We start from the raw sequence: 25,745 nt of genomic DNA on the forward strand, positions 1-25,745 counted from the left end.
ATTTTAAAACTATTACTCGCCCCTCCACCCTATTAAATACATATACAATCCTATTAGTGGAGAAAAAATGGTAGGCTGAATTTCAATGGTTTTGTAAGCGTTGAAATTATTTGTCATTATTTTCGAGTTCTAGAAAAATTGTGTTTTGTGTTCACCAAAAATATAGCACATTTGGTGGAACCGCGAATTTTGAAGAGTATCAGTTAATTAAATGACAATTAGACGTGAATTATACTTACTATCGAGCAATTTACTTAACAGCATCCAATGCTTACGATAAAACAATTTTGTGCCTATTATGACGCAATCTTATCAAGATAAATAAATAAATAAATCTCAGGTTGAATGTCAACGATATCGTAAGCATTGAAAACTGTTGTCATTTTCGAGTTCTAGATTAATTCTTGATCACAAAAAATACTGCATATTTGGTGCAAATCAGTTAACTAAATGACAATAAGACGTGAATTATATTAACGTGATTAAGCAAGTTATTTAACAGACCCCAAAGCAACGTATCCAAATGTGATACAAAAGTGTCAACAGTAAAAAAAAAAAACACTGTGTTAAGAGAAATTTTGTTTTAACTACCAATTCTAATCGCCTCCAAGTGCAGTATTTAATCTTAGTTTATGGAGCTTGATCGTGACTGAATTGCTTGTTCAGGTGAAATATTGGCGCCAAGTCTGGATGAGTTGACTTTCATTTTTTTTTTTTTTTGTATACCCTGCTTACACGCAAAAAATAACGCACAGTTTCTTTCAATAAATCAATTGTGACAGCGCTGTGTGGCATGTTGCACCGTCATGTTGTCTATTCATGATGAAATGACGTAAAATGTTCAAGTGTTCAAGTTTTTTTCTAAAAAGTTCATGAAGATGAATTTTTCAAATGAACTTTTTTTTCAATCATGTTAATTTAAAAGATACTCGCCTTCATTTCGCTGATGCAGCCACCCCCGTTATATCGTGTCTCATTATATCGTTCATTCGGATAAATTGCGCTTTTTCGCTGCTTCCAAAAAATTCTAAGTGAAACGTTGATTGAATTTTAGATCACTGAAGTATGAACATTTTTTTTTCTCAAGAAAAGTCGTTTCATCGTTTTTGAATAAATAAATAAAACTGGTGTTGTCCATTCATCTGAACTTGTAGCTGATTTCTTTAGATTATTTTTTCTTCAAACAAAAATAGAAATATTCTAAAATCATTTTTCTACACGTGTTTCGGGGTTACTTTGAACCCTTTTTTCAATGCAAAATAGTGAACTTTTGGATGCAAAGACATCCGGTAAACAAAAATGAAGGGAATACCCGTCTAATCACCGATTAGATGGAAAGGCTAACGTCCGGTTTACAGGCGGAACTGGACGCGTCTATTATTTTTTAGGGATGTCAGCTTTTGCAGATATATTTTAGCCTTTAAATTAAGCAGAGTCATATTCAAATTAGTGGAACGCGGACATTAAATTTCTACTTTTCCCCTTCATTCAGATAGAACAGACATTTGCCAATTGCTTATACAGGCGACCCTCATATAACAAGGTTAATTCGTACCTTGTAATATCGAAACCGTGTTGTACAAGTACCGTGTAATACGAGGGATGCCTGTAATACTTAGGCAGACTGTATACATACAATCTACTTTTGGTTCATTTCATATGAAATTCGCAATATTACCGCTCGCGAAAATAAGTGTTTTCACAGTTGTAAAACGTTTTAAAGAATTTGAGAACATCCTACCTTTGTCGAGGTGTAGATTTCTGTTCTTGACCACTCGAATGATGTCATTTTCCCTGAAGCTAAGAAGGGTCGCTTCCCTGGTTACGTAATCGGCAACGGCTCGAACGTATTCATGGCCACCCTGAAATGAAATTGCATCGAAATATCTGACATTTTATGCTTGCGAATCAGGACATAAAAAAATATTCATGAAGTAAACAAAAACTAAAATATTTGGGGGTACAACAGAACAGTTAATTTCATTCATGCTTAGAAAAAGTTTTCTGTGAAATTCATAGCGTATTCATCTCTGTTCTTCAAAATGTTATCAATATTTGAGCGATACAGAGGATCTAATTTACTTTCTGAAAAATCTTGACTTTTCAACCACATTTATGAATTTAGTCTATGAATAAATAAATTAACTAATTTATAAAGAAATATTCTAACATAACTTACTTGAGCAGCTTCAACACAATAACGTTCCACCATATTACGAATTTTCTCGGCCTGAAAAGAAAAATGAAAATAATTTGTAAAAACTTTCGTCTTACAAAATATCTAATAAAATATCAAGTCTTTTTTTTTTTTTTTTCATTTTAATTTCGATAGGATAATAGTTTCTTGGTCATGGTTTTTACTTCTTTATACGGAAAAGGAAGTATTGTATGTTCACAAAAACTTGCTCACTTATATTTTAACTTTAATTTTCGCACTTATCCCTATTGAATAAATTTTGATAGCTTTTCTCGTCACTTTTGAAAAACATAACGCACCCTGACAATCTCGAAACTCAAAATTTTAGAAGAACGGACTAACTATTGATTTAAATTCCTAAATTTTCTCGCCAAAACTCTCAAATTTAGCGGTGGCGTGAAAGTGATATAATCAATAGTGACAAATCATTAAAATTTCATAATTTAGAACAAAAACTTTCGAACTTTAAGTATGCATTATTAATTTAGACAATGAAAACTAACCAGTAATATCGCATCATAATGGTTTTTAGCATATTGTAATATTTGAGGCTAAATCACTTAAAACTAATATTGAATAAAAACCTTGATTTTCTTCAATGCTGTTTTTTGAGTCTTGACTTTCCCTGCCGAGGTGCGATAACGATAGGAACTCATGAACAACTCAAAAATTAAGTTTTTACTATCCCCAAGTCCAATTTTGTCTTGACTTTTGTACGTGCTTATGTATCTCGTTCAACTCAAAAATTACGTATAAGTGGTTGAAATTTCATATGTAGGACATACGTTGATTAATGACGGAGTTCTTCATTAATGATACTTTGATAAAGCCTTTATTTGCTGACGTCATTCTCAGTCCTATTAATTAGAAAATGTGCTGTTTTAAAGAAATGTTTAGATTTCGAAGTCCCAGATTACTTTTTGGCTACCCACGAAATAATAAATGTTCTGCGGAAAAATAAAATTCCTTTGAGATCGTGTAAATAAGGAAAATTAACAGTTAATAAATATTTTACGATTTAGTAAATAAAAACTTGACTCTTACTCTTTTTTTTTTTAAAAAAATCTGATTAAATTATGAACGTTGCTTGACACAAGTCGAATCATTAAGACAGTGTAAGAAGTATTGAAGCGATAAGATTAGTTAGTCATCAAAACTCAATACAGCTAGTCATACTTACTTTATGAGAATACAACGTCATCCAGCCACCATTTCGTAACAAGATTTGTATCGTACTATTTCTCGGTACACTGACTTCTGCAATGTCCTCAAAGCTAAAAGAAGAAATTTTTGAATTAAGGCAAATAAGGATTGCATTTTTAACAGCTTATTTATCTGGAAATTAATAGGTTCTAGAAAGCATTAAACGTTTAATTATATTAGCTTTAATCCAAAGTAGCACTAACGTAGCATAGTGACACGATGCATTAACCCGTTCGGTACGAACGACGCAAATATGCGTCAGCGATAGATGTTTTTTCCATCCGAGCGACGCTTATTCGCGTTACGGCGAATCCTACTCAGCGGGCCGACTGACGCTCATTTGAGTCGTAATTTTTTGAACGAAATATTGACTGTCAGATGGCGTTACTTATCCATGTCCCATTCAAAAGATTTCTCTCGCATATAATTTTTTATTTCTCGGACGTCAGAATGGGGTCCGTCGTGTGTGTGATTCATTTGATTTTCGTAAATGTAAACATAAACACGTTCTAGCGGTTGAAAAGGGAAACATGTACTCATTTTGAAGTAATTATTTTGTTTCGATTCTGTTTTAGAATGGGATTTTATCGAGAGATATTCTAGCATCGGTTTTACTTTTAGATCCATTTGTAGCTATGATTAACAACACGAAGATGTCGTGTTGACAAAATCAGCATTGCTGATTCAGTATTAGGAAACTATAACCAGTAATGTTTTGTTGTTGCTAGTGGTATATTTACCTGCAGAGTTATAATATTTACATACATAGCTAGACATAAAGTTGATTCGTACAAGTTTAAGTACTTCGTTAGCTATATTGGACAGAGTAATTTGAAAATATCACCATATTCAGAATGCCATATCCATTAACCCCTTCCCCCCAAGGTAGAATAACTAATTATTCAAGGAATGTGCAGACCAAAGGACCTTCTATACGCACTAAGAAGAAATGAATTGCTGTTCGTCTATACTACTAATTTATATGTGTTTGTAGATCATCATAGATCATGTCCATAGTTCGTATCCTTTTCTCGTATTCACGTAGTTTAAATATAATTTAAAGCAAAAACTCTAGAACTACTAACCCATTTTTTTCACATGTAAAATGCAAACTGGGATAAATACTTACCCCATGAGTTTTTTTGTTAGTAAAATCGTTCTGAAGTTCGTAGTCTGACTGATAAGTACATACATGATTTTTTTTTCTTCTGTTTTTACATTTAGAAGGGAATTGGGCAAATTATATTTTATCAAGGATTGGTTGAGAAAATACGATTTAAATAGCTAAAACTACGGAAAACCCAGTTTGTCTCTGGTAGATATCTCCTCCGGTTTGTAGTTCTTGGGTTAATAACTTTATGCAATTCTTTTAGAAAAAAAAAAAGTAGAAAATAATTCACCACTTACCACAGCGAAACTATTAACAAGAGTACTTCGCTATTTGAAATCTATCCTTTTCTTATACTTTCCATTTCTTTCAAAATTTACATGCAATTTTCTGTCCGAAATCAGCAATGTGAATCATACTTTATGAAGGCTTTAAAAGATGTCTTTCCTTTGAGATAAGCTCCAACGCAGTGTCACCCGGGGTGAACTGTAAAAATAAACACTGGTGCTGCTAGGTTACTTTATCAGGTTTAAGAATGCGCAGCCGGACCGGAAAAGGTTTTGAAACATTTAAGATCAGCCAGTCGAATTCGTCACTCACTACCATTCATGGATATTTGGAAAAACTAATTTGTATTACTTAATAAAAAAATTTTGAAAAAAAAAAAAAAAAAATAGAACCGACTTCAAAATTGCTCTAAAAAGTGAAAAATAATTTTATTCTTTAAACACCATAGATAATACTTTTAAACATAATTTTTGAAGTTGGCGCAAAAACAAAAAGTAAAATCCATTATAACCATGCTTCGTTCATATTGTTATCAAAAAATCATCCAAAGTTAGGAACGAAACATTTATATCGTTACTCAAATATGCTGTCATCAATGCGTAATGCATGTGGTAGTGAAGAAACTGGGCCTGATTTAATTTATAGTTGTAACTGAGTTATGGCTGTGAATGATTTTATCGATCGTTTTTGCGCCAACTTCAAAAATTATGTTTAAAAGTATTATCGATGGTGTTTAAAGAATAAAATTATTTTTCACTTTTTAGAGCAATTTTGAAGTCGGTTCTATTTTTTTTTTTTCAAATTTTTTTTATTTTATTCTTTTTAGTGTAAATGTATTTCAGAAATATTAAGAAGTTACCATAACGAAACTTTACCTTCTTTTTTTCATAAAAATACTCCATACTAAAAAAATAAAAACACGCCTTAAACTTTAAGCGATTGACAATAAAAATTTATCTTTGTTCCTCGCTGGAATTCATTTGTGTGTTAATTTAATTATAACCATTTAAATATTACGTTTTCCCTAACTAATTTACATTTCACAGCATACTTGCTTTTTGTGCAATCCTGTATCTCCTTACTCAGCCCAAATCATCTGTTATTGGCACACTTGATAACGATAAAAATACTGCTATAGTTAAAGCAAACCTAACCTAGTAGCATTGTGAAGGTTAAGCAGATCCTAATCACTGCATAAACCTCGCTTCCACGTTAGGTTTACCCCCACTATAGAGAAATGACACTGAAAAAACTTGATGCTTGCTTCAGAGAAGCCTCCATTCAAAATTATCACCACAATTACTATTAATATTATTGTTGTATGGCACCAAATTGTTGAAACAGTGGGTTTTATCTTACTAATATTATATATGCGAAAGTTTGTCTGTATGGATGTATGGATGTATGGATGGATGTTTGTTACTCTTTCACGCAAAAACTACTGAACGGATTTTGATGAAACTTTACAATAATATAGCTTATGCATCAGAATAACACATAGGGTAGTTTTCGTCCCGTTATGGGGGGCAAAACCCCCTTAGGGGGGCAATAAAACACAATTTTTGAATAAATTCTCTAATATTGGGATGAAAAAATACTTGCACATATTTACATTATATGTCCATCGAAAGCTCTGATTTTTCTGCTGAAGATGGCTTCTGTTTGAAATTTCTAAGTAGAATAAAAAACGAGTTATGAGCTTTTTAGATCCATGTTCAAAGGCTTTCCTAAACTCAATACAGTATTTAGTGTATCATCTCAACTCCCTGTCGATAGCGACAATTATTGTATTGTTGACTTTCTTTGCTTTTCGTGATTGTTCAAGGCTTTTCTCAAGTCAAATCTTGAAGTAAGATTTTTGCACAAGATTGGCAAATAATACATCATTTGTGTGTGTGGCTGATGATTTTCCATTTAAACGAAACTTTAATGTAATTAATGGTTTTTATTATTATTTATGCTGATTGAACACTTACTGATTATCCAATCAACCAGCAGATCGCCAAAATTTTTACAGAAAGATTTCCGTAGCTGATGCATTTTGCAGTTTTTTCAACGTTGCTGTTTTTGAAGTCGAAGACTACGTCATAATGTTTCTCAGTTTTCACCATGTAAACAAAATATCGCCAATCAAAGAATTTTCAAAAGACTTTTTTTACTGTGTTAATTAATCCAGCAACTAAATTAGGCAAATCCATAAACAGCACAAAAACTTCCATTAATTTTCCTTTTTGCACAATTTCAAACAATCACCAAATTTTATTACTTATTTTGGTTACATTTCGGATGAAACTGTTCAGCGCCATTTTATGGTGACCAAAAATATCTCAGCATCTGGCGACGATATCTCTGTAACGAAAATTAATATCATAACGTTTTACAAAGTAAGGAAAGAATGGGAGAGCATCATCGAAGGTACCCCAAAACGACTTTCGCAAATTCGGTAAAATCGCACCAAGAGCCCACAAAGATTGAAATTTCCCGAAATAACTAAAGCAAGAATAAGGGGATTACGAGCACAGCTACTTTTTTTTAATCACTTCGTACTTCATTAGCCATACAGAGAAGGTTTTAGACTCCATGTTAAAAAAAAGTATCAAAAGATTAATCTTTTTAAACATGAGAAGATTAATTTCATGTTTTGTAAATTTGTATATGCTTAAATATAGTGCTTTCGTTTCTAAATCAATACTATTTTGTTCTTTATACTTATTGCTCTTTTAGTTTTATGGGTAAGGAAGAAACTCGATTTTTAATCACGTCAAAAAGATGTGTTTTAAATTCTTTCACTTAAAACAGAAAACAAAAGCAAGTAACGATTTTTTCTAATAATTATTACTGATCCAGGCAACGCCGGGTATTTTTGCTAGTGTTTAATCATTTAATAGAGAAATTGCATGAAATTTACTCTTTTTTGACCATAACTTTTTTTCTAACGAACAAATATGATCAAACAAAGTAGTGGGACCTAATTTGAGCCATCCCCTCTCCATTAAAAGAAGAATCATCAAAATCGGTCCACTAGGTGGGACGCTGTGAGTGGACAAACAAAAAAAAACAAAAAAACATACATACGGTATGAACTGATAACCGCCTCCTTTTTGAAGTCGGTTAAAAAAAGAACATCTTTTGGCCCGGTGTACTGAAACAGAGCAAAAGTTTCGCGCCTATTTTACTTAAAAACTAGGCAAAATATTGCTAATGGTGATATCATTTACAAATTTCATTATATCAGATGGCTCAATTGCTTATGCAATGAGCAGTCTGAGGTACCATAATTCTTCAAAGAATTTCAGTGATATCTTTCATTTACCATTCTTCAAAATGATTTTCAAAGTTTCAATGGTCTTGAATGGAAAATTTTAGTAAGATATGTAATGTCACCTTACAATATCAAATTAGGTGATCGTAACCAGTGGCGCTCCAAGGGGGGGGGGGGCGTCACGGGAGGGCACTGTGACCTCCAAAAAATTGTCCTTACTCGGCAAATTGTGTGTGATGATTCGGAAAATTTTGCGATAAAATAACAATTTTTAAATGACCGAATGTCCCTTTTCATATGCACTTATGTGTGCATCCTTGTACTTTATCGTTCGGCAAAGTTTGAAGTTCTATTCTGCAAATTTAGAAATTCTGCCTTCCCAAAAATTTAACATATTGGCGCCCCTGATCGTAACGGGACATGTTCTTCATGTTCACATTCATTAGAAATCGATTTTTGTAGAACGTATCATCACGTTCATAACAGTTAATTACAGTGTTGACGATGCAGTTTTGAAAAGTACTCAGAAATAACTTACCTTAGAGTATCTAAGACTCTGAGGTAATCACAAATGGCATCACGTTCTCTTCTGACTAACCGAACACCAGAATGGGATACACTTAGGAGCTGAACGTTCGGCAAATTCCGCCCACCCTGAAAATATTCATTAAGTTAAACATCAGCAGTAAAATAAAAAGTTACTGTGGTTTTACCATACTGTCTGACCACGGATTGTATGGAAAGACAAACATCCGTTTTACACCCGGAAATGGACGAATCTATTATTTTTTTAACGATGTCGGCTTTTGCAAAAAGTAGATTCTCATTCAAATAAGCTGAACACGAGGATCAAATTTTTACTTTTCCCCTTTATTCACATAGATTCGTCTTATCTAGACTTTTGAAAATTCCATGCAATCCGTGGTTGGACAGTACCTAACAGCTTTAAACATACAGTAAAACCTGTGTATAACGATACTGTCTATAACAATAAACCTGTCTATAACGATATTTTCTTTGGTCCCAGCAAAATCTCAGTATGATTAATCAAACTGTCTATAACGATAACCTGGCTATAACAATATTTTTTTAGGTCCCAACAATATCGTTGTAGACAGGTTTCACTTTATTCTTACTTTAAGTTGCATCACATTTTAAAATGGATATTTATTTTAAGCTCTTAATTTGTTGTTAGTAGGAGAACTCAACTTGATTTAACCACTTAACGAAATTGTCCTTGTCTGACTAACGCCTCCTATAACTGGAAGCAAATTTACCAACTAGTCACGTGGTCAGCAAACGGTCAGTTAACCGATACCGGATTGAAACACCGGAATTCGGTATACCGCAATTCCGGTATTGCAACCACGATATCAGATTGAAATACCGGAATTCGGTATACCGTAATTCCGGTATTTCAACCACGATATCAGATTGAAATACCGGAATTCGGTATACCGCAATTCCGGTATTGCAACAACGATATCAGATTGAAATACCGGAATTCGGTATACCGCAATTCCGGTATTGCAACCACTAAATGCATCAACTCATCCGTGCTAGGCATAAAAGTACATTCATGTCGAATTTGCTCAAGATCTGACGTAACGTTGATTTTTATAAAGGATATACACACAAACACAAATTCACATACATCCATTTTTATATGTATAGGTTAGTTAATAAACGAGCTGATGTGTGCATCACATGACTTCCTTTTACTCCAATTTAATGTCATTCTCATTATTGGCAGTTTTAATGTGATTCAATAGTTCACTCTCTAAATATCACCAACAGCGGCCAAATTAAAATAAGTAAATTAATTAAATTTGAAATTTTTTTTTTTTAAAAATCGCCGAATTTGTCGCCAAGTTGGCGGCAAAACTTGGCGACCAAAAGACTGGCGATATATCGCCAAGTGTCCGACAAATTATAATACCACTTGAGTTTACACCGAAATTAACAATGATTTCCCCCCAAAATGGGGCAAAAGACCCCTTTAGAAACACCTGAATGCAAACAAAAGGGAAGGTGCACAACTAGACCCCACTAGAAGTCTACGTACCAAATTTCAACTTTCTAGGACTTACCGTTCTTCAGTTATGCGACATACATACGCACATCCGCACATACGTACATACAGACGTCACGAGAAAAGTCGTTGTAATTAACTCGAGAAGCGTCAAAACGGATATTTCGCGTGTCTATGCGTTCTCAGGCATTTATCCACGTGTGATCGAGTCGAAAAAAAACTCAACATTATTCGGGGGTGAGTAAAATGGAAATTAAGATCGATTTTTCAGTGAAAATTTTTTTGCGAATACAAAACTTCCTTTTTTGTAAAAGGAAGTAAAAATACAGGAAAATTGCAATATGATTTACAATATGCTATTGTGCTACTTTTAAGTAGGATTGTTATAATTTAACAATTTATTGGGGATGGTAAAATTTCATTAATGGTCTTTTCTTGCGGTTGTACTGCTAATTTGGGCATAAAAAAATTAAAAGTGTATAATAGAACTTCCCTGATGCACCCATATTAATATTTTCCTTTAATATCCCTTTCTAACGTTGTTAATCTTATTAATATTTTACTTTTATAAAACAACTTTCATAAAACCAAATGACTAAATCCGCAACTTTTACACGAATGCAATGAGCCCTCTTTCTGGTCAGTGTAAACGGCCTCTATATTTCCATTTGTCTCCGAACTCTTAGACATATTAAAAACATGAAAACAATTGGTTACACTCAAGACTACCACATGATTAAAAGTATATCCACATAACTCGTCAACGATGTACATATAATACAGATTATTAAAATGACGACTACTTACAGAAACAGGAAACAATCGGCTGAAATAATTCGGAAAATCTTTGGCAACATCTATAACATTTCTTTTCATGGTAATTTTAATGTTATTGGAATGCAGAGTGGAAGAAGTGATTCCATAGCCATCTAGATGAATGAGAAACAAAATATTAATGAGTTTCTTGCTGGCAATAGGACGAATAAGACGATGGAGGATTAAAAAACTCAGAGTGAGTTTGTGGAGCCAAGCTGAAAGGAAGAACACATTCATGAAATAAATACTTAATTTACTTTTTGGTATTTGTGAAAGAATTATGAATTTTGTAGAATTCAAATCTTAGGGAACATATTGACACATTGTAATTAAAAGTCCTTTACTTTTTCAAATAGGCCAAAAAGAAGAAGAAAAAAAAATGCTGTTTTGTATGTTTATGTTTATTTTCATTTTATGTGTGTGTTTTAAATTAAAATATGACTTAAATTTATCGGTCATATTTTCTTTAGGCCGAATTATACATTTAATATAATTAAAAATTTTATGCAAAAGAGACAACGTTCGCTTGAAATTTCTGTAGTAAAATGAGTAGATCGATTATTTTCGGTTCTATTGGAAGAAATATTTTATGTTTTATTTATTTATTTATTTATTTTATGACTAAAAAAATAAAAAAATAAATAAAACTGAGAAATAATGTGAATTATTAATAAGTAAAATAAAGAAGTACAACTTATTGCTAGTGTAAAATATATTTCAAAGTATTTCGCAAGGCTAAGTAAATGCTACCTAAAGGAAGAAGGAAAATGATAATATTCACACCCAATGTCTGACCGTTAAAAAAATATACTCATGGTCATTTTTAAGTACAATTCAGAAAAATTTGTGTTTAGAATAATTTACTGTTCAATTCTTAGTTGCCATTAAGTTTACATAATTTATATTTCATTTAATGTGTAAACGATACTCCATGTTAACTGATAAGCATATTTTGAACGAAGAATCTACTGAGCATTTGAATCTCATGTCAAAGTTTATTGAATACTGACCAATTAGCTGCTGTAATTTCCTCTTTTCTTCCCTATTCATTCTTATGCAGGCTGAAGATGATACGTCTTTCACTACTTGACAGAAAACTAAATGCAGAGATACAGGATTGTCCAGCTTTTCTGACGGTGAAAATACCTATAAACACAAGAAAAAATTACAAATTCACTTGACCAATGAAAACATCTGAATGGATTGACAAATAACTACATTGTAAAAAAAAAGAAACTTTCCTGGGATATAATGGGCAGCTAATGTGTCTATTTTCTGCCAGTAACATATCGGTCAAAAAAAAAAAGTTTCTGGGAAATAATGGGCAGCTAATGTGTCTTAACTTCTGCCAGTAACATATCTGGCAAAAAAAGAAAAAGTGTCCTGGTAAAAGTCCCCTTCGTGAAATTAACCTGGAGTCTTTTTGCCCCCTTGGAAGAATTAAGAAAGCTTCCCAATAAAGACCAGACACATTTCTGGAATAAACAAGGAACCTTCAAAGAAAACAAATATGTTTATAGCTCCTGATTTACCAGGAAAGCGCCTTAAGCAATATGACCGAAACTAAGCAAATAGCGAAGAGCTTATTTAAGATTAATTACTTGCAAAGCTACAATATCCAGATTCTACATTTTGCTATTGTTGGGAAATCAGTCAATCTGGAGAGGTTGTAGTTAAACTGAAGGTGGAACACCTAATAACTAGAATGTATTTTCATACTGGCTGTTAAGAACGGTTTTCGTAACAGTCTGATTTTTTTAAACTTGTGACAATTCAGGACGCGTTTTTACAAATAGATTTGTTTTTTACAGAAAAGTGGTAGCTACCCTTGAAATCTTGGTACGTTGCTTGGAATAGTCTATAACGTTTCGGTATTTTCCTTCAGTGTCAGGATTAGACTTTCCTAAGCATGTCGAGATGGGATTTCAAACACTTCTAGAATCGATGATGTTGTGAGATTCCAGGCTGTTGTGCCGGTGTCTGAGTGTTGTTACCCCAAACAACCGCATCTACTGCGGTCATCTACTGCGTTCAACCAGAAAGAAGGCCAAACGTTCATCAGCCAATCCTGGATCAAAACGAAGGGAGAGCTAGCTCTTCCCTCAGAAATATTGACAACACTTTGAAATCTGCATCAGTTGCCAGGAAACCGCTTTTCTGGAAGCTTCGATCACGTAAACACTGAAGATGATCGCCGCAGATGTGGTCGAAATTTTGGGGTAACAACACTCAGACCACGGCACAACAGCCCGGAATCTCACATCATTGTCAGCGGTCGTGAAAGCCTTCATAATTACTTCCAGAATTAATCGACTTCGGCTTAAATCAAGAAAGACTCACAATAGTAGGAAATCGGACTTGCAATAATAGGAATCTTCGACAAATCATTTAAGTTGGAGACAGTGATAAGCAAATTGATGTCAGTGAACATTTGAGTTTTGGGTAAACCGAAAGCGAAGTCGTAGGTAGGCCTTGATTAAAAAGTCTTTTCCTGCTGTAAGCGCGTACCAGGGCTACTGCAATCATCACTTGTTCCCAAACAGATAAGAGTGCCTTCTCAGTTATCTCCAAGTTTTTAATTTTGCCACTTACACCATTTTGCTTCTGTTTGCTTCATTTGAAAATATCTTGTACTATTTTCAAAATTTTTTATTCTGGATCACATTATAAGCAATTTTAATGATAAGGGGTCTGAGGGCTCTTAAAGTGTTAACGCGACACAGCAAATGCCCATTATTTAAAAGCTTATAACTAAACTTATATTCAAGCAAAGTTTGAAATTTTAGTTTTTAAATGAATGCTCAAAATCTTAGAAAAAATGCATCATATCTATACTAATATTATAAAGAGAGAGAGCGGATTTTTGTATGTTTATATGTTCGAGGTAATCTCCGGAACCATTGCAACAATTTGAAAAATTCTTTCACTATATGAAAGGTGCACTGTTACTGAGTGACATAGGCTATAAATTATGCACATATGTATTTATATTAATTTTTAAAACCAATAGTTTGCCTACGCTACCAGTTTATGTTTTGTGCTGCTTTATTGCTATATGCGTAAAAACCAGCACCGATTGTCTTTCATGTGCAGTGATAGAATAATTCAAGGTTCTCTTCGAACTAAATGCTGTATAATGGGAACGCGTTGGAGAAAAAAATTACGATGTCGAACTGAATGTTGTGGGACGTCAGCATATGAACCGCCAAAGGCTGTACATGTATTTGAGGCTTTCTGTTAGCCATGGGCATTGCAAATCATTTAGAGCCACCGAATATTACTTCAAATAATATTTAAACGAATTAAAAGTGAGATACGTTTCGTGGAAAGTAGTTTTTAAAATTAAGGTAGTGCAGATAGACAATAGCAATCCGTGTTTCTCAAAAGTTGAAATTCTGAATGCATTTCGGGCTGTCCTTTCAAGTTTTTTAGTCATACTAAAATCGGAAGGAGAAACATCTGCTAACAAGTTCACTAGAGTACATTTAGTTTAAAAAATTCTCAACTCAAAATTTAGTTGCACATAATTACCGTACATTCAAAGTTAGAGAGTTAAAACAACAAGGAACAAAGAACAGTTACAGGAAAGAAATTGACAAAGAGGAAAGTATAATTGAAATATTTGGAGAAATATTCTTCATGATGACCGCATTTAAGCATTTAAAAAGATATAGTTAAATAATATAGCTCACAAATATTCTATCAAAATGAAATCACCCCCCCCCCCCCCCATCCCAAAAAATAGAGGCATGTAAAAAAAGCAAGTGTTTCGAAGAAAACAAGCACAAGTTGAAAAGCATCCCGGGGTTGAGAAAGACTTACCTCTTGGTAGAATATACAATATGCTTCCTACTAGCCAATTGGAATTTTGTTACTAAAGACCTCACTTTGAACATTTTCGTGGTTCAACATATTTCCGAAGTCTTCTGACAGTAGAATGTACTGCCAACCTATCAAGCAGCATTTGTAGAACTCGATCTCATAGAGGATGACTAGCATCGGAAACTAACTTTATTTGATACACGTTACTTTCCGACTCCACTTCTAAACTCAAAGAATTGTTTGTAACTATTTTAACTTTTATGTCAACTTTTAGATCTGATTGTTTAAACAGGGATCTTTTATAAATGTGTGCCATAAAGCATATTCAAGGACAGCGTCAACAGAAATACTTTGATTGTCGTTCAATGTCAAGCGATATAAACCGAAGTCTATTTTGAATAGAAAGCAAAATTTGTCAATGAAGCGGAAACTCAATAGTCGACTTTTGTTTACCACCGCCGCGCCGCAGAGAATCACGAAAACAATACTATTAAAACTGGAATGGTACATGTAAACAAGGACGCAAGTTAATATTTATCGGCATACGCGGTGGTTAGGAGTGGAAGAACTGACCATTCCACATTTAAACTACTTTGAATATCTCCTTCAGAAAGACTCCGTATGTTACACAAGAAAAAACCGGGCAATTGGGAGAACTTCTCCAATCAGGCGCGGATTCAGGGGAGGGTCAAAGGGTCAGCTGACCCCTCTATGACAAGAATTTTTTTATAATTATTACCAATCTTCAAATTTTTAGATTCGAAAAAATAGTACATGGAATCAATGTTAACCTGTTTTTTGCTTCGTTCCGTAAGGTATTTCTTCTCAGCACGTCACAGTTCAAAGGATTGACTGGGTTCGTTTGAATAAGCTACTGCTATTTTCAGATTTTTGTTCATTTTTAAAAGCACAATCATCTCTAATGAGCTTAACCATTGAAAAATTGTAAAGAGGGGATATTTGAATGGGTTTTCCTCTCATCGGGGGGGGGGGGGCACCGCTGCTTAAGAGAAGCTTTTTTACGTAGCAGATATCACGCAGGCCATTGTAACTTGACCCCCCCTTACAAATATTTCTGGATCCGCCCCTGTCTCCAATGAGTCACTGTTCGGCTATAAAAGGCATAGATAGCACTTTAAAAGGCCAAAGAGGTTGAAACAAAATTATGAGGGCTGTCACCTCCGTATTTAACGGTGACTTTCATCAAACTCTTTGTGTGGTACCCTAGAGGAACGCGTGGAGACGTACCTCAAGCCTGATTAAAATCGTCTTCTTTTGGGAGCGCTTTACAACCCCTGTATATTAAGAACAACTATAAGAGCCCGTTTATGAGATAGTGGTAACCATTATTATAGTTCTCCTTAATTAAAAGTAAGTAACGGGAAACTGCCTGGAAAGGGATATCTTATCAAAATAGATGAGTTGAGAAATTATCTCTAAATGAATCCTGATTGTTTATTCTGAAACCAAGACTCTTTGTCAAACACATTTTTCGCAGATGTGCGAGAGGGCTATAGTTTTTGCCAACAACGCTGTGCATCATCCACATGAATTCTTTAATTCCCTTCACTCCTCGGGACTTCTTTTCATGCTTTTAGAATTCAAGGTGATATCCCAATAATTTTAATGCGCAACTTGAATTTGCCTAATCTATGCAATTGAATTGGACCCCAATTAAATTCACTACAGAATAATATGATTTAGAGTATAGTTCTTACAGCACCAGCAGCAGATCAATTGGCTCATATTTCTTGCACTCCTATGGTCCTTGTATACTCTTTTTTCTAATTTAAGTAATTGCAAAATCCAATTAAAATTTCTTACGCCATCACCATCATCAAATCTGAAGCTCGAACGTACAACTATACGACACGTAGTGTAACGTTACATATGGGAAAATTGTATCGTTCAGCTGGAATTACATGTTAGTCTCTTTTGATAAAGAAATGTGTAAATCTATTTATTTCAAACCTGATAAAAAGGAAACAAAAATGATGCTTACTATTGAATTTTTAATTAATGTGTGCCTGAACAATATTTGTTTAAGATACAGTTTTTTAACCCAAACAAGGTCGGGACAGGCCGCTAGTAACATATATTTAAACAGCAAAACTTTACTTTAGGAAAAAATTACAGTACAGTTTAGATTTTTCTCAAATTTGGAAAACTAGCATGTTACGGCACTCAGTCTCTCTTAGTGTAAAAGATGTGTATGATTCTAATATTTTTTATGCATTGCCATATACTTTCAGAACCGAAATCTGAATTTAATTATTTATTTTTTGAAATGAAAATTGAAAAAAAAAAAAAAAAAAAAAAATTTGGAGATTTTTTTTTTTTTTTGAAAAACAAAATTTTGGTTTTCAACTAAAATTGAGGTTCAGGTCATTAAGACAGGCTAAACAAACATTTATAAAAAGTTTTTTTTGAAAAGATGTAAAAAAAAAATTTTGAGATATGCGTACAAAACGACAAACAGATTTCTGAGAAAAAGAGGTTTAATCAGCTGCTTTTAACAAATTCCATTGGTAGAGTTAACGTTTTTTAACGACAACTCGAAACAATTTTTGCGTATGGTAATAAATAAGGTATTAAATTTTTCAGAATTAAATAATGCATAACCTATTTTTTTCCATAAAATTGAAACTTTTGAAGGTTAAAAGGTCCTTACATCCTTTAACAGGCATTAGAGAATTGTTAGAAAATTTAAGAAGTACTCATGATTAGAAAATACAAACTAGAATTACCTCTTTTCTGACCCTAAGCTGCCATGACACTTTAGTATAACAAAATGAAGAGGTGGTGCTTGGAGGGAAAAGTTTGGTTTTGATGCTCTCCAAAGTCCTCTGCTCTGGAGTGTCCATCACTGTTGGAGGTGCTGTGTCAATTGGCTTCAAAAATTCTGAACTTTCTTCAACTAGGGAAGGAATTTAAAAATCATTAGGTTGTTGAAGTTGTTAACAAGAGATCGTATAACTAAAACTTAAATCTACAAAAAACGTGCTTTTGAACTGAACTGAAGATTAGTTGCAGTGGTGAACAATGTTTGTCAGAAACCGTGATAGTTGAAAACAAGAAGCTTAAGTGAGAACTTTTTTCAACAGCAAATGAATATGTCAGTGACCTTGTTATAACAACCAAAATTTCGTCGAAATCTTTCTTATTTTTAAAATATAACTTCCGTCGAACGTTATGAAAATTAAAGAGCTTTTTTAGTTGTGCATACACAATTCTGAACCCCAGGTTCAACAGAAAATATGTTTAAATAAAATCAATAGCTCCTACCTACAAAATCAAACTCTTCAATTTTACTTCGAACAAGTCTTACAATGCCGGATGCTAACTTCTCATATACACGGTGTCCTAAAAAAGACTGACTGTTTTCAAAAATTTATAACAGGAAAATGATAAAAATAATTCTTGCAGAAAATTCATGTGGTGGGCCGTAAATTTTTTATCCCTGAGTTCCAAATTTTAGTTGAAATATTTTCCAATAGATGGCGCTGCAGATAGTAAGCTCATAAATCAAAATAAAAAAGATAGAAAACTAAATCATAATTTTTTGAAAATAATGAAAATAAGAAAACAATATTTTCAAACAATCGTCGGCTGAAATCCCATGTCGCAATCAGAGGGAAACTCGGTGAATTTCAATTCTTCTTTTTTGACTTAAAGGCTTACTATGTGCAGCGCCATCTATTGAAACATTTTTGAACTAAAATTTGGAATTCTGAGAGAAAACATTAAGCGCCCACCACATGAATGTTCTGCAAGAATTTGTTTTTTTATCATTAACCGTTCTCCTGTTATAAATTTTTGAAAACAGTCAGTCTTTTTCAGGACACCCTGTACATTTCTATCGACTGCGCGTTCACTAGTTACATTGCCATATTTTTAATCTTTAAATGTTTTACAACCCCACTGCTGCCACTTTTAATCTATTAAACTTCACAGACCTTATTGCTGCATGTACACTACATGACCAAAAGTATTGGGACACTTTCAAAAATTCGATTTTTTAAGGATTTCTCAAGAAATAAGAGACTAACAGAGGCCAACAAAAAAAAAATTTTCTTTGGTGCCCAGAGTTTGAGAACTGATTTTAGATATGCTTGGGACTCTGAATCGAAATATGAAATTAGTTTTTCTCTAACAGCTCTACTTTTTAAAATAAATGTTGCTGTTCTAACCAAAATGTGCAGTTTTAGCTCCATTTTGCGCACTTCTAAATCAAGTGTAGCATTCTTAAACAAGGATTGCTTCTGGCATATTTACCCTTTTGTCAGCCTGCAGTCTAGTAACTTGAAGGAAAATTCACCAAATGCAGTAAAAGTTTGACAAGTTTAGTAATAACGCTTCAACAAGTTAAGGTCAATTTGCAAGTCCTTGGCTTGCATATATTCGCTTCTTGCGATTTGTGATGAGCTGGATCTTTGTATACAGTATTTTTCAGAGCCTGATTAATACAGCGGGTGACCCGAAATAAACATTTTTTGTGGGGTCCTCTGAAGTCAAACCTTATAAACATAAACATTAATGGAAAACAACCATTTCAGGGGTGTTGGGGTGTTTTACCACTCGTTCAAAATACTTGTTGGAAGGCAGAGTATCCCACATTTAAGTACACGTAAAAAAGGTAAATAAATAAAGAAGAAAACTTAAGAAAATGAAAGAAAATTAAGGTAAAGTTTTCTTAAGTAAGACTACTACAATTTTAGTAGTTTTGAGGCTCTTAAAAATTAAGAATCCCCCCCCCCCCCATGTCCAATATTGCGACTATGTCTCTAGTAACAAAGAAAATCACCATTTTTTTTTTGTCATAAGTTAATGTACACTTTGTCTGAAACAAAGTGCCCCTTTTTTTTTTGGGGGGGGGGGGGGGAACAAAGCCGAATTATTTGTGATTCTTTTCCAAAATAAGACAGAAATTGGAGCATAAATTTTAAGACATTTGCACACAAAATGGTAAAAAAAGATAGTAACAATATCCACTCCACTGGTTTTTTTTGGAAATAATCAAAATAAACTATAACACCCCTCAGGGCCGCAACCAGAAAATAATTTCGGTGAATGTTTAAAATCTTTCATGCGGAGCTTTGCGTATTTGTGCTAATGTTCAAGTCGTCGGGTTATCTATTATGAAAGCGTTTTATGCAATTAAGACACATATGAAAGACATTTGAGTTTTGGAACAATATTTTTTGGAAATTTTGAAATATAAACGAACATTTAAATCGTAAACCGAACTTTTCGGGGGGGGGGTTACCCCTAAGACCCCCTTTTATACGGCCCTGAACCCCTCATAAAAGATAAATTTATGCTCAAAAAAAAAAAAGGTTTTTAAACGCATTTATCGTCTGCTCAGAGCAACAGTAGGATATCCTAGTGTTATTCCTGGGATTAGATGTCTTACTGTTGCTCTGAGGCGACGATATAATACAGTTCAATAGCTATGTTCTATAACTGACTACCAATCTGATAAATGAAAAAAAATTAATGATAGTATATCTCCAGCTTACATTCAATTTTGTCTGCTGACAGCCTATCAAGCAGCATTTTCTGTGGTGAAATTGGGGCTGGTGGCTCTCGATGCTTTGGTACTACTATGGTACTAGGTGCGTAGTAACTCGAACTTGCTGTCACCGAGGGAGGATGATGATGCAGACGACTTCCAACCGGTCCAACAGGTGGCGGAGGATGATGGCCCCTAATACCACTTTGGTACATCCTTAGATCGTCACGGTACCCAGCTCTAGAAGAACTGGCCAAGCTCTCTTCGTACATGAGGCTCCTACTAGAATTTTGACTGGAATGGTCATTCATGAGAGAAGAATGGAAATATTTGGAAGAAGGTCCTCCAGAAAGATATTCTTGTTGAGAACTCGCCCTTGAAGGCAAAACAGCACTCATGGGGTGGCCGAGTTCTTCTCGAAGCTCTCGAATTTCCCGACTGGCTCGTTCCATTCTTTGCACCTGAGATTTTACGAGATTCTCGACAACGAATTGTTGTGTCTCGTTGCCATTTCGAGTCCTTCCGTAATCGGCTGTTGGGGGTAATTCAGGATCGTAAGGCAGCTCTTGATAACGTTCTGATCTACTTCTTGGTGCAGATGGACCATCCATATAGTCCCCACTACCCCGTAGTTTTTGTTCTAGAAGAGTCTTCCGGCTTTCACAGAGTTTTTTCACACCAAGATTGTCTTGCTGAGAATCATCAATGATTGGGAATACCTTTGCCCTGGAAAGATCAATTGTTTCACGATTAAATTAAATGGCAGAAATGAATCGTCAGTAAATGGTTGCTTTTAGTTTTATGTGAAAATCCCCAATGTACAATAATTAAAATCATTTACCAAAATGTACAACCCGTGATTGTACTTTTGACAGTTTGCTCATTACTTTATTGACGATAGAGACTTTAATTTAAAAAATTTTAATATTATTCTCATAACTTTCAGAGCACATGCACAGTTCCAAATATGTTTCTTTATTGTTTACATTTATACCTTAGTTCTTCTTCACACATGTTTCCCATTCCTCAATGTTTTAGTTGCAGGAGGATATTTCCATTATTCTTATTTCAAGAAATCTTTCCGAAAAATTCATATTTTGTGGATATTTCCTAAAAAGAAGCTATTTTTTAATTTATTTCACTAACTTATTTTAAATTTAATTTGATTCGAAATACACAGCACTATAATATTTGTCAAGCATGGAGATTTCTTTGAAGCAATAAGGATTTCCTTTTGAAGCTTAAATTTACCGTTCGAAGCCTAATTTCGTTTCTCTTCGAAACAATAACAAAAATTTTACCATTGTATCATACGCGAAGTATTACCTCTTTTTCTAGGTTGTTGAAACACACAAATAAAAAGACAGTCTTTCTTTTGTGGATGCTTTTCAATCCCAAGATCAGCAGCTTCTGAAAACTATCATTTTTGCCTTATAGCTTAGGTCTTTGCAGGGTCTAATCCCCTAGACCTACCCCTTTGTATTGGTAGGTCTTTTGCCTTAGGTCTTTGACAGCTTTTAAAACAAATAGGGTACATCTCAATGAATCACTGGATCACCAGATTTATATTACAGCAATGTTAAAATCACTTCCTTTTTGACGCCACATAAAAACCTTAGTTTTCCCATTATTTTATCCGCAATTTCATGTTGTATTTCCTCTTTTTTTCAAGTGAAATTCTAAGAAATTAAGTTGAAAGAAAGTGACAAGTGCTTTATCATCCTCTTCCCAAACTAGTAGTTGAAACAAAAACGGATGGGCTTAGCTCTCATTCTCCCTTTGACCGTTTCCTAAGTCTATTCAAGTTTAAGCCACGAAATATAGCGGTTCATCAAGATATGTCTTTAAAACTGCACTTTGGTAAGCAATCATGAAATAAAACATTGTCACAAAATCAGCCACACAGATGAAAATTTTGACATCGAAATTTTCTGTTAGTATTACTGAAGCTTTGAACACATTAGAATAAGTGTCACAATTTTACAAACCAATGAAGGAGCAGTGGAACAGCTTGTGAACCGGAAATACCGGAATCGAAAATGAATTGGAGATTAAATACTATTGTATCAGACTTCAGGGTCTGTCCCCCCCCCCAAACAAAACGACGACTGCGCATCCCGATCCAATGCCACCCCTTCCCCCGGACCAAGAACGAGATACTCCCTCCATAAAATGAGATAAATACCACTATAAAACATCCTACCTCAAAATTTCAATGGTACACTCTCATTACCCCCCCCCCCCACACACCTGAAGAAGACACACTTGCCATACCTGAACCGTAAACTGAAAACTTTTTTTTTTCTACTGTCCCGCAGTATGTTTCATAATATTTCAGCAGTGGAAGTTGGTGGCATAAAGATTCATACATCATACAGGTATATTGCTTTATTGTATTAAAGTTCAAAAATTTAAACCTTCTTTGGAACCAACTTCTCTTATAGTCAGGGCCGGGTTAAGGATTTGGAGCCCTATAGGCATTGAAAGTGATGGAGCCCCCTTACATAAGCATTTAATAATAATAGTTTAAATACCTAAAATAGGGGGATCAATGATGAAATATGAGCCCACAAATCAGTGGAATAACCTTATGTATGCTCAGAAAGAGGATTCTGGGGTGTTAAGCCTTTCAGCAGTAATAACAATGAATAAAGAGAGATGGAAGGAAAGTGTGGAAAAAAAAAAACAATTGAGGTCTTAAGTTTTATTTGTAAGAATTTAGAAAAGATAAAATTTTTCAACTCTAGGATTACTCGGGACCCCTTTAAAACCTTGGGGCCTGTAGGAAACCGCCTAAGCAGCCTATTTGGTAATCCGACCCTGCTTGTAGCGAGCCCACGGTTTAAACCCGATAAATAATCACCCGATTTTACTAAGTTCCTAAACACTTCAAACATGATCATGCAACAAGACACATTGCTAATTTGAACCAATGACTACAAACCTGGGCTCTTTCTTGTTGGAGGAACGGACACTGTGATCCATGGTAAGTTGCTCAAGCTTAGCTCGCAATTCTGACTTGATCCGCAACTTGCCGATACTACCGGGCAATGGCTTATCGTTGCCTTCGAAAGCTCGAGTGATGTCTGAATCTTCTTCCTTTAATTCTTCAAGGCTGCGGCTTTTCTTTAACCTCTCCTGGATTGATTGCTGTTGTTGACTGTTTGGAGATGTCTAAGGATAAGTACATAAAATAAATAAAAATCAAAGAATAAGGGATAGGGGGAGGGGTATAATAACACAATAAAAAATTGATAGCAATAATAATAAAACGAGTTAAATTAATGAGCTTGTTGGCGAAGTTGCATCTCATTCAATCTTCGTGTGAGGCAAAGTCCGAAGCATTAACTAATGTAATAAAAAGGTTTCCTTGTGCTGGAAACTTTTTCGATTTAATGAATATTAAACAGTGTATCTGTCATCTAAATGATGTTAATATTTTTTACTCAGCAAAACAACAAAAGTTAAAAAAATTTTGCTTTTTTTAATGGCAAAATACGAGAGCAGGAATTACATACTTATACATTGCTTGAAACTAACAGCTTTTTAATAATACTACATAAAAAAAATTTCTACTCTGCCTAATCATTTCTTTTACCTATAAAGTTGGGATACAGAGAGAAATTAGACGACATAAAGTTAAGCGTTTTATCTACTTATTAAAAACAGCATGACTCTAAAAATTCCCCGAGTAAAAACATAGATAGAAACAAAAATAAAATACCTAGCAGGCTTAGGAGAATGAACTTCATATCCTTTACGCAACAGGTAATAGTTTCATTTTCCATTTAAAGAGAGTTATTTGTTTGGATGTTAAGTTATATCGAAATCATTTAGAATTTAGGCTAAGGAGAGAAAGGGGAAGAGATAACTAAATTTACAAGTTCGATGTTCGTACACGGTAAATTAGGTTCACTCCGTTCTAGACAAATTTTCTTTTTGATGTTTTGACAATTTCATTTTAGTTGTTAGCAGAGGGTAAAAAAATTGAAGATCAAAAAAATTTGCAAGCTTATTGGTAATTTACTTTACCAGGAAAAGAACTTATTTAATCATTTTGCTGCAGCTAATAACTTCTCCGAACGCACAAGAGGAGCAACTGACCATCTCTGTACCTCCCGTTCCACAATTCAGAAAGATTTTTTTTCGTTCATTCACTCATTTTATTGATTTATTTTCTCATTTTTCCTTCAGTCCTCACTTTTAGTAAAATGATATGTCAGCCAGTTAGGTTGGATATAAATGTCATTTGATGTTTTTCTGAGTATCCCCCCCCCCAGAAAAAAAACCACTTGTTGTAACGAATCAATCGAGCAATAACTCAAGTTCTTTTTTCATTATACTTTCAGAAAGAACAATTAAGGTGATGGACAGCAACTAAAAACCAAAATATCAAACTCGCTGAAGAAATAGCGTTTAAGGCAATGAAGATGGTTAAAAGCTTTTTATAGAACACCAAAATGTAAATGGCAAACATTCACCACTCGAAAAGAACAGAAAGAAACGTGGAAAAGAAAACACGAGTTCAAGATGAAGCAACAAAATCACGAATTAAGAACGATGAAAAGATTAAATTAAGCGAAGGGAAAAGTGAATTACGATAACAATAGTAATTGCAGAAAATAAATGAAGTGTAAACGGAGGAAGACCTAAACAGTTCTGAAAATAAAAGAATGCATGGGAAATGAGAGGAAAGCGAGAACAAATGTTTCACCTGATTGACAGAGGTCGACACATCCAACAAGCTTGTAGACAGTCCTCCGTTTTCCATCCCATCGTCCTCAGGACCCCTTTCACCTTTCTTTTGTTTTGCTTGATGCTTGAACTCCAAAAAGCTAACAGGTGGTGCTGAACCGTCATCTCGAGGAGGGGGCCACCGCCACTTGCCGATGCGGACCGTCTTGGCTCGGCCGTAGACGTCCTGGTAGCGGGCCTGACTGTCCGGAGACATTGGTGGAGGAGGTGGTGGCGGCGGAGGAGGAGGCGGTGGAGGTGGTGGAGGAGCGCCAACCATCCTTTGTGAGCGTGGAGCTGGTGGTGGAGCTCCCTCGTAGCCACCGGCTTTGCTCCGCAGTTCACTTAAAACATCACTAAAAACCTAATAGAATGCAACTAAATTAATATTTAAAAAAATGGGTGTGAATAGTAGGGTGGTTCAAAAAAACCGATTGTTTTATTTCGGAATTGCGTTACCTCTCAAAAGTTGTAGTTTGGTATCCTTAATTAGGGAAAAATATTTAAAAAAATTAAGTTGACATCTTCAGTTCGTGCATAAGGCTGAAAGTTTGAAAATATATGCTTAAAATTGTATTTTTCAAAAAATAATAAAATTAATTTTTTATATCTTTGTAAGGCACCCAACAGCCATAAATTATTTGTATATATCGTAGTTTGAACCTTAAAAAATATTTTATAACTTTTACATACGATCTTTCGTTTGCGTATACGCCTGAATTGAGCTAAAATCTCCTGCCCAACCTACGGCGTATGCGCGAACTAAAGATC

General features: G+C 34.3%; 1 protein-coding gene across 1 annotated transcript in view; it reads right to left on the reverse strand.

Annotated features, from left to right (window-relative positions):
- Positions 1 to 25,745, reverse strand: part of LOC129228703 (unconventional myosin-XV-like) — a 261,173-nt gene that overhangs the window by 78,159 nt on the left and 157,269 nt on the right. The window contains exons 36-45 of the mRNA XM_054863387.1: positions 24,955 to 25,338; positions 23,185 to 23,414; positions 20,248 to 20,966; positions 17,476 to 17,645; positions 11,917 to 12,052; positions 10,898 to 11,019; positions 8,597 to 8,712; positions 3,378 to 3,471; positions 2,180 to 2,230; positions 1,742 to 1,862 (exon numbers count right to left, since the gene is read on the reverse strand). Coding sequence (XP_054719362.1) covers positions 1,742 to 1,862; positions 2,180 to 2,230; positions 3,378 to 3,471; positions 8,597 to 8,712; positions 10,898 to 11,019; positions 11,917 to 12,052; positions 17,476 to 17,645; positions 20,248 to 20,966; positions 23,185 to 23,414; positions 24,955 to 25,338 — 2,143 coding nt within the window. The remainder of the gene's footprint in view (positions 1 to 1,741; positions 1,863 to 2,179; positions 2,231 to 3,377; positions 3,472 to 8,596; positions 8,713 to 10,897; positions 11,020 to 11,916; positions 12,053 to 17,475; positions 17,646 to 20,247; positions 20,967 to 23,184; positions 23,415 to 24,954; positions 25,339 to 25,745) is intronic.

This window comes from Uloborus diversus, chromosome 8 (genome assembly GCF_026930045.1).
Source record: "Uloborus diversus isolate 005 chromosome 8, Udiv.v.3.1, whole genome shotgun sequence".
NCBI lineage: Eukaryota > Metazoa > Arthropoda > Arachnida > Araneae > Uloboridae > Uloborus > Uloborus diversus.